This window comes from Seriola lalandi, unplaced genomic scaffold (genome assembly GCF_002814215.2).
Source record: "Seriola lalandi dorsalis isolate HSWRI2012SDOR001 ecotype SW California unplaced genomic scaffold, Sedor1 jcf7180002054914, whole genome shotgun sequence".
In the NCBI taxonomy this organism is placed as follows: domain Eukaryota; kingdom Metazoa; phylum Chordata; class Actinopteri; order Carangiformes; family Carangidae; genus Seriola; species Seriola lalandi.
Genome location: NW_019525466.1, coordinates 1,321,715 through 1,339,711, shown reverse-complemented (window position 1 = coordinate 1,339,711; position 17,997 = coordinate 1,321,715). Strand labels below are relative to the sequence as shown.

At 41.6% G+C, this 17,997-nt stretch overlaps 1 protein-coding gene across 1 annotated transcript in view; it reads right to left on the bottom strand.

Moving 5' to 3' along the window:
• Positions 1–16,690, bottom strand: part of vps37d (VPS37D subunit of ESCRT-I) — a 30,814-nt gene extending 14,124 nt beyond the window's left edge. Inside the window, exons 1-3 of the mRNA XM_023430922.2 lie at positions 16,343–16,690; positions 10,906–11,077; positions 323–405 (exon numbers count right to left, since the gene is read on the bottom strand). Coding sequence (XP_023286690.1) covers positions 323–405; positions 10,906–11,077; positions 16,343–16,465 — 378 coding nt within the window. The 5' untranslated portion in view covers positions 16,466–16,690. The remainder of the gene's footprint in view (positions 1–322; positions 406–10,905; positions 11,078–16,342) is intronic.
• Positions 16,691–17,997: the final 1,307 nt, after the last annotated feature.

The following is a 17,997-nucleotide window of genomic DNA, read 5'->3' as shown; positions in this document are numbered from 1 at the left end:
TATATATATATATATATATATATATATATATATATATATATACTATAAAAGAGTTTCTGTAGAGGCTGCTATGATGGAAGCAGGTTTGATTCCTCTCAGATGTCGGTAGATTGCTCACTGTATGTATATTCCTCATGTCTTTAGGGATCAGATTGCACAGAAGTGGGTGGGCTGTCAGCTAGACAGCAGGCTTTTCAGGAACCATCCACAACAGTGCTACCAACATGATGAAAGACTGTTTTATTCTCAGCAAGAAAAAGAAAAAGAAGAAAGAAGCTCTAGTTTAGGAGCTATTGTTTTTGTTTTGTGCTGTCTTTTTTACCTCTGAATGCTCCTCAGCACGTGCCACCTCTTCCTGCAGGAGGTTCTGCACCGTCTGCAGGCCGTTCTTCTGGACGCGAGCGTCTGCAACGACAGAGAGACATCACTGATGAATGCGGAGGGAGGAAGATGAGGTATGACTTCACTGGAAGAGAAAAAAATCCAGTAACCAAGTAACCGCAGCAGTGAAAATTATTTTCCAAATCACAAAGAGCCTTCAGGGTATGTGCTGACGAGGAGATGGTGGTGATGGGCTGGACGGTTGTTGGCTAGAAAAAAGGGAAAACAGGGGCTGTAAATATTCAACTTTGAGCTATTTCGGGAGGCTGGTCTTAGTTTGGTTTGACCACGGAGTCTCATTTTTGCCATCTCCTCATATTACTTTCTCAGATACACCATTTAGATTTTCTCCTGTTTGCAGCAAAATGATCGATAAAGCTTTAAGATACAAATAATTAAGGATAAGTGTTTCAATTAAGCAGTCTTTTCAAAGAGCTGTCTTTGACATTATATTTTGCCAAGGAGCTCATTGTTCATGTAAGTACAAACACACACACACACACACACACACCATATTTTAATTATTTATGTCCATGTCAATACAATAAAAAATGCAGTGAGCCTTAAACAAAAAAGATTCAACAGCAGCAGCAGCAGCAGCAGCAGCTCACAAACCATGAGAAACTGCCTCAACTAAATTCTGCCCCCGAACATTCAGACCAGCTCGTATCAACATTAGATCAGGAACCAGCAAGCAGTGACATGATGGCTGAACTTTGTCACTGTGACACGTTCAGTCAGCAACCTGAGAGGAGACGATGATGAAAACTGAAAGCTCCCAATTTTTCTCTAAAGAATAATTCGATGTTTTCTTTCAACTTGAGGCTTATTTTTGTAGCTTTTCACCATCATTTATATCAGTACATAGATAGTTGTCTATAAACCCATCGCAAATAGAAGCTGATAATATCCAATTCTATACTTTTAATGGTGCCACTACAAATATACACAAAAAAAAGCACACAGACTAACTCATGGCATCATAGTAAGACTTTGAAAACCCCCTGTAATAAAGACATAAACTACCCTGGAGCACAATTATTAATAGAAAAATAAGAATATCTATCTTGGCAATGTTGAAGGTAATGAAAGACCAAACTATGACAATAAGACCCAAGTTGTAATAAAATGAAATCATCCATTAAGAGGTAGCTTTTAATTGGATTTCTGGTGGCCTCATGTTTGCTTATGTAATAATAAAAATAAAAACCCCTACACTTGCTTACATACAGGAAACACCACTAATGCCATGTCTAACTGACACCCTCCGGATACAAGCAGAAATGTGCACATCCTGCCTGATAAATATGTATGTAGTGCAGCGCACACACACAGCATGTGTTCACCTCCTGGGGACGGCGGTCGGTCATCATTACTAACAGGCTTTGACCCAGCTGACTGCAGAGTGTGTCTTGTCGCTGCAAGAAACGCTGTGGTAGCCACACTAACCCCCCCCCACAAGTCAGACTGGGTTCAGTGGAAATTGTGGGGCAAATAAAGGTCACAGTAATGACTCTAATAACTCTAAGCCCTTGGGGGAAATCTCTACCCCCCATCTCAACAGATAGAGAGAAAATGGACAACGTGTGCAGGCAGCTGCATTTCCACTCAAGATGTTCTTCTTTAAATGTTCCCTGGTGTCACTGAAGTACGGTAATGCAGTTTCTTTCGCAGTCAAATAATTCACCCAGATCTTTGGAGGAGATAAATTCACTTAAAAAAGAAGAAGTTTCCTGAGCAGAAAACATTACGGCTACAACGAACCTCTTCTCTGATGCTGCCCAGTATGTTCTGCTTACTTTAACGCCATCACCTTAGTATTAATAATCCATTATTCTAGTGTTCTGGCCACTGTTGTGTGAACATCGACTCTGTTGTAGTAAAAAAGCGAGCGTGCACTAAGGAATGGCCTTGCTCATGACCTCACACTGCACATGCTGGGAGATGGGGGTGTAATGCGAGGTGACAGCCAGGAAAACAAATACTCCTAGAGCAGCTGTATGTGCCCTACATTTTAGGAGGTGGGGAATGATGTGGGGGGGCGCGGGGGCGGTGGAGCTGGAGGCTCATGCTAACGAGTGAATGGTGTTGGTGATGGAGTAACACATTTTGCCTGGGAGCAGATATGAGACGATGAGGAGCCGAGGCGAACACACTGCTGCTGCTGCTGCTGCCGCCGCCGCCTGGGAGAGGAAACAGAGCGGGCGACAGTTTGACTGTAAAATAATTCCTAAAAAGTTCCCTTTGATTTAAGAACTGACCCTCTGCACTGTTAAAAAAAAGAAAATGCTGAGAAAACTCAAGGCAACAAACTTATGTTTATTAAAACCTGTCAAAGGAAGCGACAACAAGAGGAACCTTCTGACACCTCGGACATGTATAAAATCTTTAGAGACACACAACAGCCTCCATTGTGGAACTTTTTCATAATATAAATAAGAGGGATTTCTGGGGAACTTTAAGCTTATGAATGCTGGGAAGTATATTTATATTAAATGGTTTCATACAGATATGTTCAAATTTTAGTTTTAATAGAAATGTAACTTATCAAGGTGAACAGGATTGGGTAAGATATTTCTTCTAATGTAAAATATATTTATAAATTGGAGCCGTTTCATTTTCTTTCTCTTGCCCTTTGAGATGAAACCGTGCCATTGCCTGTTGCCAGCCCCGATTTCATGTTTCAGTCCTGTGCTGTGACCCGGCTCCAGCCTGGACCGACCACACCAATCATGTTTCAAAAATCATGCGGTTGGGCTGCGACAAGTCTGCCGTAAATAAAAAGCTGAAGAGACTGTTCCCGACAATAAAATAATCGGATCGACCGTCAGGCACGGACGTCCCTAAAGCACCGACTGTCAAGGTGTCCGGTCCGGTCAGGTTCAGAGTCGGCATTAAAATCCTCCACGGTGATCTGAGACAATGTGGAGTCAAAACCTACATACTGTTCTTCGAGGACACTGATCGATGTGACAGTTACTGTGAATGCACGGCGGACTGAGCAGCAACCTCGCGGCAAACAGCTGATGTCAACATGTTAATGGAGCCTGGCAAGGCTTCCACCGAGATACAACACAGCAGAAACTGTCTTAGATGCAGCTCGCAGAAAGAAGCTGAAATTGGCCCAATTTAAAGGCGTTTTTGCTACTTATAATCACCTGTTTCTGTTGTAATATGGTCCCTGAATGCAGCTGCCTAGTGCCATATGTGCTGTATACCCAATGCCATCAAAAGGCAGTTTCATGTCATCATAGGATTCAAAAGAAGTGATTGCCAGATTATTGTAACTTTACAAAATGACTTTACGTAGTGGCTGAGCAGATGTGCAGAGGTGTTGTTCCTCATACAATCACTTTCATCTCTTTTCATGGGCATCACCGTGGAAGAGAAAAAGCTATTATGTGTATTTCAGGAAAACTCACCTGTATTAACAACAGTCTTGTCATTATGCGTATCTCCTCCATACATATAAAAAACGTGCTTTGAATAATAATTTGTGTCCAATATGACTTTATCTACAAAAAAAAGTTAAATTCTTGTTATTAATTTCCTCCTTCATCAGTGAAAAATCTTGAATTTTCCATTTCATCCACTCACTGTGGATGTTGGACCATGAATGACTCCAAACTAGTTGTAATGTCACAAACTCATGCTTGTATATACTTTTATTTTTTAAATCTGCAAGATGTTTGGGCCACTTAGGGACGGCAGAAACACGTTGTGAACACAAGACTGACATATCATCACCTTTTAAGTTGATATTATTTCTGTTTTTGGTCTCTTCCAACACTTAAGGTAAATATCTGCTTCTTTATCTGCTAAATGCTCCACTTTAGCCACTTCTACACTGGCTGAAAAACCTGCTAAGACCTGCTAACATCTGGCTTTTGTTGGCACTGGCATTCACTCCTGGGTCAAATGACTCTGCAGTAGACGTGGGTATTTGGCTCACCCGGGTGAACATGCTAATTTTAGCCCCTTTTCCATGCTGTGACATCTATCAGAGCACAACACAGTAAACAGACCTGACACCTGCCCAGCACGGTGCTGTTAAACCAGAAATACTGTGGCTACACTGCTCTGGGATGAAAGAATGAGCTGCAGCCCTGAAATAAGTTTCAAAAACGCACAATCACCTATCAAAGCTTCTCACACGGAGGCTGCAACACTTACAGGAGCTCCAACCCGGGAATGAGACGTGACAGATCTTTTTTTTGGCAGTTTGCATGGCGGCTAACAACTCACTCTTCCTCTCTTGCATCTGTGCGTGTGCTCTACGTCTATAGCAAACTCGGCAGTGTTAAAGGAGCGAATCAGCTTTTTAGCGGGTTTACCCACGTTTAAATAATACGTGTTAATTTTGTTGTTAAGAGGGTATGTTCACCAGCTACCTCTGTCTGTCTGGAGTTTGTTTGTTTGCTCTGGGTTTTTACAGCTTTTTCGCTGAACACATCTGAGAACGACACTGAGTTTGGTGAGAGTGAATAAACGCACTGAAGATGTGGACAAGATAGTTCAACAATGAGCTGACCTGCGGCTAACATCAGAGTCAGAGGCTGCTACGTATCAGTGAGTGACTGATGGAGTGCAAGTTGGAAACAGCACAAACATGGAGATGCCATGGGTCGATAATAATGAACACAATTGTTTCCCCCTTGAAAAGCTGCTAACTCTACTGTACTGGATAGTCCTGAGAAATCAAGTGAAGAAATGCAGTTTCAATGTGCCGGGCGAGCGATCTGCTGCTGATTATACACAAATATGTCACAGTATTACAGATGGGGCCTTGAAGGGCATGAATGTATGAGAGGCTTGAAAATTAGCCAGCGAATCAGCAGTGAATTACACCCCTGCAGCTCTCCAGCCTCACGTTCGTCTTCTCCACCACAGCGTCAGAGCACGGCAACCTGAGAGCGTTTCTGTTACTTCCAACACTAGTGTGATAACAGCTTCACAGCTTCACATGAAGCGCTACAAACCGAGAGTAACACTTTGGCGATTTTAAGATGATTCAGAATAATGCCACGCTCACCAGTGAGAGAAAAGAAAACAAAAAAAAAATCTGAAATCAGAATGACAGACAATATCAGCCTCTGTTTTTTCCACCATCTGTTCCTTCCATTTACTCACTGCTGTGGTGAGTTCTGTCAATCAAACACTGTGATCAGCACCATGACATCTTTTTTTCCTTGGACTTTGTGTCGTTTTGAGTTTCTGTGGGTTGATGAGGTTTCCTCAGCGTGTTCAGTCATGGTCAGTGCTGCTCATGGGATTAATGCTGGCTTTAAGACAACCGTCCAATGCCAGGATCTATGTTTCTTCAAATGGAAGACGTCCTCTGACAGCTTTATATTCAATCCATTTTAAGGATTCTGCCCCGTTTTCCTCCCATTTGGATATCCATAGTCCTCATGCACTTTCGTCCATGTCACTCTATTGTTGGTCGGGGAAGGGCCGTGTAGAGTGCATGTTATCCCATAAATGATACCCCCACTGTGCAGTAGGGGTGTCACTTTTTCCAAAAATCAAGCTCAAATGAAGTGTGAATGACGTGCAGTTTGTTGCGCTGCTCGTCTGTGGTGCCTCCACTGCCTCATTTGGGTGGCAAGCTAGCAGGTGAGTCCGCAGATTTCTACTGCGTAGTAGAGCCCAAAATACTTCCACACACTGCTTCTCAGATGCTGCAGTGTTGCAATTATCCACTCTGAAGCACAAGAGACTCCTTTCACCTAATAACATTACTAGCTGCTTAGTTTACTGATGGGCCACGCCGTTAACACCTGTAATGGCACTGGATGAAACATGAAAGCTGAGACATTTCAAACACAAAACATCATCAAAAACCTCATGGCGGTTCTACAGGAAAAGTCAGGTGATAATCACCATCAGTAGGATTCATTGTCCTGGCACCATGAACATCTGTACCAAATTTCATGGCAATCTATTCAATGGATTTTGAGATATTTCAGTCTGAAGCAAAGTGGTGGACTGACAAACACTGCCACCCATACAGGTACACCATTAGCGTGACCAGAAAACAAAAAAAGCCCTTAGCAATTCACACTGCTTTAATGCGCTTTATGCTTTAATGTTTATTTGAAAAGGGCTGCACTTCCAGTTTTAATTAAATAACAACCAGCTCTTGTTCCCTTTGAGTATATTTATTTTCAGTCGTTTTGGACAAAAGCATCAGCTAAATAAATTCAATGTGACGTAACACGGCCAGTTGTGTTCACTGAGCTGCACACCCAAGCTGGAGGTGTCTGTGCTGAATCCTGCCTCTTTGCTGCAGTAGAAAGAAACTCTACCCCTGTGCTTTGCCTGACAGCTTCACCTAACTGCTACCAACTGTAAGTAACACCCTGCACATCTTCACTTGCTCCGTGTATCCTCTGACACCACTTTCAGTCTGAGGCCCTAAAATATGTATCAGACACTGAGCTAACTCACGGATTCAAAAAGTGAATCTGTCCTGACAGAAAAACACCTCATAAATGTCTAAATCTACAGCACACAGTCTGTATCAAACACTGAGGAACAAGAAGGAACATTCAAGTCCTTTTCACCCTTCAAACCCTGATGTGATATGTTGACTTTTAGTCAAAGGGTGTAATCCTTTTATTCAAAAAGTCCCCAACAAAAACGCTCAGTTATAGAGACCATATGCACTTTGTTCTCTGGCTGCAGAGGTGCCGGGTAAATACGATCCCAGAGGAAGTGAACATAAAAGCCTTCTCTCACACCTTCCATTCACTTAGATCTGGTATGATGACAACAAACAAACCCTAAATCCCATTTTGATGACCACACCCAACATCACAAATGAAAGTATGAAAATAAGACATAGCAAGTCCAGTCCTGTAGCAGGATCTACAGCTGCTGACCCCAGTTTGTGCAGAGCAAGTGGGTGTGAAGAACGTTTGCTGTGTGGTCAGTGGGTAAAGGTTCAACTTCATTTTTTGCACTTTCATGCTCCTTTAATGCGAAACACAGATTGGCACATGGATTACCGGAGATTAAAGAAGAACTGTAATAGACAAAAGGTGCAGGTCTAGCCGCTGTCAGCAGACTGCAGCAGTCCAACAGCTGAAAACAATCAATAGCATCAAACGATATTCCACAGTCTACCTACACTGGTTTCACTAAACCGATGCCAGGAGCCAAACACGAGGCTGTTCTGCTTACAGAGCTGACAAATGGTGTTAAAGTTGTTACAAAGCTGCCAAAGTCATGCCTCATTTTCATGTTTTGTATGACGGTAAAAGCCCTGCTTCCTCTTTCAAATGCAACCTGACACTGAATTCAAACATCTGACAGCATTAACAATGAGTAAGGAGTTTGATCTGTGCTGTTCCTCAGGTTCTGTAAGCCTCAACTCTTGATCCTTCCTCCTCATGATTATTAGTGGCATCGGAGGACTGGCAGCTGATCAGTTCACCTTGACTATGTAAGGACTGAGGATCTGCATTTGGTCAAATTGTTTAAATGATTTGATTCGTAGTGGTTAGAGCCTGCCAAGAAGCCCTGTAGGGGAGAGCTGCCATTTTGTTTTAACCCCTTTTTCTCCTGTTTTTGAGACGGTTGGGGAGGTCAGTGTTGTGACCTTTTTCTTTTGTGTTAGTTTCAGAATTGTGTTTTTTGTTCTAAGTAGGGTCATTGTGTTCCAGAAGAACGCTTTCCAACACCCACTGAGGAATCAAAAGTGGCCACAGGGACATAAATACAGTTAACTAGCCACTTATTTTGTGAGCACTGATGTGTGCCTGTGATTGTGGACATAACTCAAAACAACTTATTGTGGCTGCACTTGAAATATTGGTATCTATTACTGTTTTCACATGGATTTCTAACGGTATAAATATTCAGTGCAACATCTTGAAAGAGGCTCTTGCTCCTTGATCCATAATTAGTGACACACATTTTGACACTGTGTATTGATGTTTTAAATAGCACTGTAGCCGTGCTGAAAATATCTCACAGTGATCTGATGTTGTCAATATTTGACCCATTATCCAGTCAAGTAAGAAAAAAAACATAAGCATCAAGACTAAATGAGAAGTATTAACACTGTTTTTTATCAGTTTGAGTGTCTTTGTTCTGTCTGTTTTGAGCTCATTGACATGAAGGAGGTGGACAGTAAAAACCAATACATGTCAACAGCATCACAAACTAAAGCTTTTTCAAAATGATTGCCGCCACTGCAATGTCATGAATCACACAAGTCTGCAGAAGGATTTTAATTTGAAACAACGGATACAGGAAGTGGAGACATATGGCGACACCTGGCTGAGGTGAGAGAAAGAGAGAGAGAGAGAGAGAGAGAGAGAAGGTAGATGAACAAATGGTTCATCATATTGGAAGTATTGCCCCTAGCATCATCCACACGTGTTGCACAACACTTGCACACAGTTGCCGTTTTATCCACCACCCCTCCCCATCATTGTCATAGATGACACTTAATCCGTAACGCTCCCCATACAGCAGACTGAAACACTGGCAGATCCATTAAAAATATGCATAAAGATGACACCTGCTTAGATGGTGCAAGGTTTTTATTATTCTTGCCCAACAGTTTTGCACACGTAGGCCTAAAGGGTGTAGATGTGTCATGTTTTAGCCGTTTTGTATTTGATGAGGAAAATAAATCCTGAAAATGTGTTTACAATTTATACACAATTTTATATTCAGGGAAGCAAAACTCGAGTCACAGATCACCTTAAAACAGATCACCTGCGGCTTATACTCTGGTGTCTGCAGCTGAGAGAAGCACTGTGTTCTGTGTAGTGTAGCCCCGCCTCCCACCTTGTTCCCTATAACTGAATCATCGGGAATCGAATAGATTCTGTACTTTGTGTTTAAAATCAAATCGAAGCTCAAGATCAAATCAATATCCAGTGTCCTTTGAATCAGTTCGTTAAAGCAATGTTTACAGATTTTTCATTTGGATGAAAGAGCAATGGCATCAATAAGTACATGGTATTGGCCAACGCCCCAGGTTTGTGTATAGGAATCAGTAATGGGAGAAAAACAACGTCGGTTAAATGCATCACTACTCAAAAGTTTAAAAGCCAGAGCCAATGTTTAGCCATCAGTGTAGCAACAGGAGGAAGCAGAGAGAAACAGATGCCAATAATAGTTTTGAGAAACAGTCTGGAGTATACATTAAGAAACACTCAAGGTCTCATCTCCACCTGGGAGCCACAACACACTCTGCCAGCTTTCTCCGGTCACAGCGCCATCCACCAAACAGCAGGATGTATCAAACAATACAGCTGTCGGCCTTGATCCACTCCATAGTTTTTCTCTCTTTAGATTACTCGCCTCAAGCAAAAGCCTCCTCATTCACCTTTTTTCACCCTCTCCCTCGTTGCGCCAAATGAGAATCAGATGTTTCGCAGAGGAAGGACGGACCCCCGCCCATCCTGCTTTGCTGGGGAGGTGGGACAGCATCTGTGTAAGGCGCGCACATTGACAGGAAGTTTAACATTCTTCCCAACTTCCATCACACTGAGGCAGGAACCTGGCAATGACTTTTCATGAGTGTAAACCAAGCGCTGGGCCTGCTCCATTAAAAGCACACACTCGCAGTTATAAATAAGTAGCAGTTGACATTACCTCTGGAAATTAATGCAGATGGATTTATTTTATCACCTGCTCTTGGCTTGGCTCCTACACTGTAAGGAATTTCTACAGTTTGCCCATGAGGCTTAAAAATTTAGGGCCAAGGCTTAGAAGACATCCTCTGGTGCTGCCCTATAGCCACCCCGTCAAAAGCATGACTTGCCTAAACAAAGACAAGGCCCCTTTCACCCCGCAAATTCCTTGACAACTGCTGCAAGCTTCCTGCTGGCATTTGATATGCTCCATTTCATTCCCATGACCAAACTCCAGTCATGCTGAGGCTTTCGCTGAGCAGTTGAAGGCTCGTCTCACTGACACTCTGAAGCTTTCTCTGTATTCTGATGTGAAACTTCTCCTGCTGTCTGAACTAGCGAGAGTGTCACAGTGAGTCAAAAGTGATTTACATTTATTTTTGCTTTCCATGCCTCAAATGTTTCAGTAAAGAAGGCTGTGCGTCTTACTGCAAATGACAAGGGAAGACAATGAGGAGCCACTGTGGGATATCACGTATAATTAGTTTTAACCTTTAGCGGTTCAGATGCAACCTTTTCTTGGGCTTTCTGCGATTTCTTCTTTTGGTTTGTTTTCATTGCAATCTGCATAAAACCTTGTGAAAGCTGTGTGGTCATTTGGAATAAAAAAGGACTGCAGCGATAGTCAGCTGTTTAAGGTCAAATAGAAAGCAGTGCCATCATCAGAAAAATGAGAGATTCCAGCCTTTCACTTAGCCGGGACATATTTACCCATCCTGTCCTGCAATTTGAACCAGTGACCTTCTCATCACCACCACACTCCTCCTGATTTATGTCTTGACTGGCATCCTATCTATATGAAACCAGAACAAACCCCCCACCCCCACCCCCACCCTTCCTCTTTGTCTCTTTAGTGGTGGGATAAACTCACCAAGCTGACTCTGTTTCTCCCAGCATTTGGTTGCCAGTTTGGACAGTTCCCGGTATTTCTCCGCCAGCTGGAGTTTGCCGTTGTTAAGGCGGGGTCGTTGGGCGAGGCTCTCCTCGGCCAAGCTCCGGTTGGAGGTCATCAGCGTCTCCCTGTCCACTTGAAGGTCCTGAAACTGAACACAAGTACAAAGTCAAAAAAGTAATTTCTTTCTGTTGATGAAAATTCAGTTTCATTAGTTTATCGTGCATGTGATACAGCTGGGTAGTTGCGTATGTTGTTGTGCTAAATTGTGACCTGGACATTAGAAAGTCCTGTAACATGCACGTGGATTAGGCAGACTTTTATTTTGGAGGGAATATGTTCAATATTAATCCAATAGTCTTTTTTGAGCAAAAATATCTAAATAATTTCTGTTTCAGCTTCTCAAATATAACTGCAGTAGAGAAAAGTTTTTTTTGGACTAAGAAAAGAAATTAAAGACGTCATTTTGGTCTGTGGGACATAATGGCATAATTTTCTTCAGCTACTTTGAGCTCTTTGGGAACCACAATAGAAATTCTTCTTTTTCACAGACTTAACACACAAGTGTATACATGATGTAAAATTAACCTGAACAAGTGTAAAGTTAACGTTATCAGTTCATCAGAAGAGAAGTTTGCAAACATATGTGTAGCACAGGACTGCAGAGTAGCTTGCAACGCGACAGTTTACTGTTCAGTTACCATTCAGTGACTCTGCTCATGGTGTTAAACATGAAGAGAGAGTATTTAACTGTCTGCTTTGTTTTCAACAACAGGAAAGTTGTGATGGTGCCTTACGATAAGTTGCTGAAAGTCCCTGTGGTTCTTGTGCCCTTTACAACACAACACAACACAACACAGGGTTACACCCACTACAGCTGCATGAGTTCATACAGTCTGAATCGAGCCAGAGCTAAGAGGGAATCACGGCTAAATGAGTTTTCGGTGTTTAAAAGCCACTTAGTAGACTGCTTTATCTTCTACTGCTGACAGAAGAAAAAGATTAGAACGATTAATCAATTAACGAAATAGCTGCAAATTCATTTTCTGTTGACTGACTGATTAATCGACTAAAGAGGCAATTGCAGATTACAAGTACATTGAATGGCTCCTGCTGAAAAAAGATTTACCATAAATATCTTCAAATACGGGTTCAATATAATCGGATTGTTACTTAAAGGGGTAAAATAGAAAACTCATTTCTGGTAAAAAGAAAAAAAAAAAAAAAAAAAAAAAAAAGGTCACAATTCTGACCTTTTATAGCTTCAATACGTTGTTAGATGTAGGCGCCATGCTGGTTGGGGTATGTGTATAAGGGGGGACGGGCGGGGAGTGTCACATGGACCATAACAAAACCATACATTATTAAAAATGAATGCCACTTCCTTCAAGTGTTGCCAGACAGTGCTGTCATGGCTTCACTGTAAAGAAGCGGTTCAGTATCTCATCCTCAGACACAATGCCACTTTGTGAGCTCCACACTGTAAAAGTCTGAATCCTCTCCGACTACTCCATCAGTCTCAGCATTCCTGTGATTCTGCCCAGCCGGATACATTTCTTGCTCAACTGCTTTCTTTCAACAGTCAGTTACTTTGAGCCTGAAGGCCATTTCATTGAATTCAGTGTTGTACGGTGCATCTGTCTCACATTTTACGGGTCATCAAAAGGGATGTTTGAGTCCCAAGTTCAGAGGAATTTGCAGAATGTGCCCTGTAGTCAAGCGAAGGGCTGTGCAAGTGCAGAAAGAGATACTACAGATCAGCTGTTCATTCAAAGAATGAAGATAACACAGCTCGTTTCAGGCTTACGGCCAAATCATCCGTCCAGTTTCCTTAAACAGGAATCAAAACGGACAGTCCATTTCCTGCTTTGGCTAGTCCGATCATCAAACAACTGCTGCAGTCTTTAGGGAATGAATGTTTTTTTTTTGTGTTTAGATGCATTGGCTGTAAAGCAGGGCTGATTGTGTTTACCATCCCCAACAAATGACACTTAAGAAGGACTGAGGTTCTGCTTTGGAGAGGACGAGGAGCAGCACTGTTGTTTTCTGTGGTTCAACATGTCTGACCACATGAAATGCAGTAAATAGGTGTTTCTCTTTTATCTTAAATGAGGCCCAGGCCTAATGAGGCTTCTGCAGACCGAAGGCATCAATTTAACAGTCAGTCTGAGATGAAATTGATGGGGTGCAAAGTCTTTTCCATGAAAGAGAATCCTTCATGTAATATAGGGCCTGCACTGAAATGAAGAGATATGTACTGTAAGTGTCTAGTGGATGGCCAGCTCCATAACTCTCTCCTTGCATCATTTGGGGTGATTTTAAAGTGGCTACGGTGAATATTTTCATAACCATGTACCAAATAACTATGTGCACTGCGAATGGGGTCGCGCGTGGCGTGAATGATCACCATCGGACTCTGCAGTTCCTCTCAGCTCCACAGAGCTTTTTAGCATTTAATTTCCAGCACATTGTTTTTGATTTTCCAGATGGCAAATTTACTATTCTGGGTCAACAGTATAACCTGCTCAGCACCAAACAGCCGACAGACACACAGTTAGAGACAAGCTGCTGAACATATGGAGCATTTAGCAGCTAAAGAGTCAGTAGATTCCCTCAGGAGTTGGTGGAGACCAAAAACAAGGGCTAAAAGAAAAGGTATATCCAAATTACATTCATCAGGTGTTCTGAAACATGACTCCAAGGGCTACGTCCACACCACTATGTTTTTTAAAACGCATCTCTTTTGCTACGTTTTCGCCTCCTGTCTAAACTACTCCGGCGTTTTCAAGCCCCAGAGACCTTTGGAAACGCTGCTGGCTTTGTTTTTGTTTCAGAACTACAGGGTTGTGTTGTAGTCGGGACAGGCGGAAAAACTCAGACCTTTGGAAACAATGACGTAGACACCCACGTTCGCTCCCTGGTTGGGTCTCAGGGGAATCAGGGAGCCAATGGTGAATACAACACGTTTTAAAATGAAAATGTCATAGTGTGGACGTAGCCTAAACAAATGAAAATGTTACTCCATGTCTACAGGATGTGAAGTTTACCATATTAATGTAAGATATGAACGTCAAATATTGCCATCGAGCCATACAAGAACTTAGCCTCCAAAAAACCCATGTGATGAAGACTTAGCAAACAAGACTATGAATCTGAAAACTCTTTCAATGCCAGCTTTCAGTAATCGACAGTTTGCAATACATGTTGCTGCAGACGCTTTTAGGTCTGCACCAAAAATGTACTGAGGTTTGATAACCAGCTCTACCGTGGAAGTGCTTCATGTTCATTCTGCTTTCTACCCAATCTCATTTTGTTGTTGTGATTCTGAGAACCACCTAAGCCTCAGCAAAGCACTGCAGCTGCAGTGCATTTGAGGTCACAATGAGTCTTTTCTCCTTTGTTCCTCTCTCATAGATTTCTACCTGTAAACTGGCTTTGCCTCAGAGGATTCATAAAGATATTTATCTACAAATTCACACAACTCTAGGAACGAAGAAACTCCTGTAGCACTGAAAACAAAACCTGATGTTTCAGATCATTGTAGTAAAAATACTCATGACCTGACATGTAGCTTCTTCTGTGGACAGTTATTAATGAGGCTGCAGCATTCATGACTGTGAATCACCACAAATGATTAAACTCTGGTTTACATAACATTCATCATTTACATGAGATTAATGAGCCCAGAGCTCATATGGCGATGAAAGAAGGGTTGTGAAGTCATCAGTTTGTAGAGCCACAACAACATATGGTTCATGTTTTGATATATTCTATCTGCAGTAACATAGATGGGAGCAAAATGTCCAAGTTTCATATTATTACATTAACGGGACCGTGGGTGAATACTCACTGAAACACCCCTAAGCTCGCTGGATTGTGGCTCTGAGTCACTCTGCTCGGCTCCCTGAGGGGAGCTGTATGACCTCTTAGTGAGATTCAACCACTTTGGCTCCATCGTCCTAATTCATTCACAGAGCCAGGTTTCAAATGTCACATCCTTCGCCAAGAAACGGGCAAATAAGTAATGCCTTTCTTTTGTTTCTTTGCAAAAAAAATCACACGACATCTCTCTTAACAAATAAAGGAAGAAGATTGTCATTGAAGAGAGCAACGCAAAAGGTTAGTTCAACGGTTCTCAAAGTGGGGACCAGTTATTTAATTTTCTTAATATTTTCACTCCCTAGATGTTAGCGCAGTGTGAACATGTATGATGATGATCTGCCCACACTGGATTTGTTTCCCTGCACCCTCTGTTGCCATCACCCCACCCACAGCTATTAAAAAGCAATGCAATTCTATACAGACTACTGAATCCTGATTGAGAGAGTCATTTCTATTTGAGCATCCCCAAGGCAAACCTAATGAAAATGGGGCCCCTGAAAAAGTTTGGAAACCCCTGGCAGATCTCGTGTGTGAGTGAGTGAAAGAGAGAGAGAGAGAGAGAGAAAGAAAGGGGGGGATGATGTATATTGGTTGACGCCAGGAAGGTCATCGTGTAGCTCCGAAACGTGCATCTCTTGACACAGGGACTAATGCACGTGGAATTCCCTTAAAAAATCTCGCAATTTTTATTTTCTGTGTTCCTATGCGAGCCTACACTCATGAAAGAAACTCACTTTAGATGTTTTTCTAAAACTCAAAAACCAATCTTCAATTCGGCATAAATCTAGTACAATAGGACTCAGCTCACTACAATAGAAATGTGCTTTTATTTGGAAATGAACTACGCTCGCCAACGCCATTCAGAGCATCCTTAGAGGGAAGAAGGTCTGAGGACAACTAGTTGTAAAAGTTGCATTTTTATTCAAATGGGTGTTGCCAAATGTATTGAAGTAACGCCGAAATTAATAGTATGTTGTAAAAAGTCAAATGTTCTCTCAGGTCATCTTCTCTCTTATGTACAGGTCTACAGACAGGTGAAGAAACTGCAATGCCGGATGTTTAAACGGAATTCGGCGCTAGGACTGAAACCACATAACGGCGCGTTTTGGGGTCTTCACCACTACGGTACGATGGTTCCCTGCACAATAAGAACGGTTGTAGAGTAAAATAATCACTTATAAAGACCGCGAAAATGAATTTCTATGTGTTTTTCTCTTCGGTCCAGTAACTAATAAATCACTGCAAATATTAGGAGCCCGGGGTTTACGGAAACGAATTGGAAAATCCGACCACTCGCCACGCAGACAATCGATGAGCCATGTAAAGCGGATTTGCGTTACACTCCACACATCAAACGTGATGAGCCTAAACACCTTAACGCTCATTTTCTTCTTTAAGCTACGACAAACAAACATACCGCGGGAAAACGACAGAACCACGTCGTTAAAGATGAAAGAAGATATTTAATACAGCCGTTAGCACAGCGCAAATTCCTCTAGGCACTTTGGCTCTTTGGGGAACAGAGGATACCCACCGTCTCATTGAGGCGAATAATTTGGTCCATTTTGTCGTCGTTCTGTAAAAGCTCCGTCAGCTCACTTGTATTCAGAGCCCTGTAGCCGTCGGGACAAGTGCTGGACTCCTTCAAGCTGGACATTTTATTCCTTCAAAAATTGTGACTGAAGACGGTTTGGAGACGTGCAGCCCGCACAGCGGTTACATCCCGCTCACATCGGAATGCGTTGCGATCTGCCCGCATGCGGCGTCAATCGCAGCAAACCGTTACACTTCCGGTCACCGCCTTCAAAATAAAACTCTTCTTCTTCTTCTTCTTCTTCTTCTTCTTCTTCTTCTTCTTCTTCTTCTTCTTCTTCTTCTTCTTCTTCATGCTGGGTATGGAAATTGTGTATTTTTTAAAGTTTTTATACAAAGCTACAATGAGTAGAAATTCAAGCATTCACACAGGATATTATCACGAGCATGGCCGGATTAACCTGCTACCATGCCCTAGGGGCAAAAATGAGTGAACAGGCCCCCTTTATTAACCCCCAGTCCTCTTCTCTTTACACTGCAAAATTAGTACTTCAATACTTAATCCCAATACTTGTCCCCAGGGTTGCTGTGTGGTAATTAGCTGATTAATCAATTAGTCAACTAACAAAGAAATAATCAGCAACTACTTTGTTAAAGAATTAACTGTTATATTTAATCAGGCAAAAAAATAAAAATGTATGGATTTGCTGATTTTCTTTTGTTAATATGTGACTGTAAATGTATGTTTGGATTGGTCCATGTTGGCCAGACAAAACAAACAATTTGATGACGTCACTTCAGGCTTTTGGAAATCGTGATAGGACTGTAACACATGTTACTGCCTCAGTAAGTACAATTATACATTTGGTGGCATCCAGCAGTGAACTAAATATGGTAAAGGGAGTTGTGTGCTGTTTTTATGTTTTCGTCGGCTAAACAAAATTGTACATGATTTTATTCTATTCTATTTTAGAGTTAATACAGGTTCTATGCATTATTTCTATTTGACACATAGGCTTATTGCTCGATTTCACTCCAGCTGTCAAAACGAAGCAGGATTTTTTTAAATCTCAAAATAAAACATTTAATGCATTAATACACATTTTTAGATTATGTTTTGTAACAGTTTTTTCTTTATATGTATTAAAACTGACTGATAACTGACTGTTGCCTGTCTGATGTCTGTATCAAGGCAGCAGCTTTAGCTTTAACACAGCTTCCGGTTTTGCTATTTCAAAGTTAAAGTCCTCATGAAAAACTTAAGCTTTTCTTTACTGTAATTTTAGATGTTGAGAAACTCTCACTCAGAGCAACAGGATACTCTTTAAAAGAACTGTCTTAAATAAGATATGGATTTAACAAATACCTTCCCTAAATGTGTGACTCAACAACAACCTAATTTGTTGCTTGAATTATTCATAACAAAGTAATGTCAGTGCTTTACTTTAACCCCCCTTATTTGTCATTTATAAGCAGTACCTAAACACTGGATAAAGTGATCATAACCAAATATAATGTAGTCTTTGTCGACAGCTGTAACTCCTCCTGTGGACACCCATAAGTGGAGGTTTCTGTATAAACAGTTAATGAATGAAAACACACTTGCAATATTATGAAATGTGTCAACATAGGAGATATTATCATCGTCTAATTGTG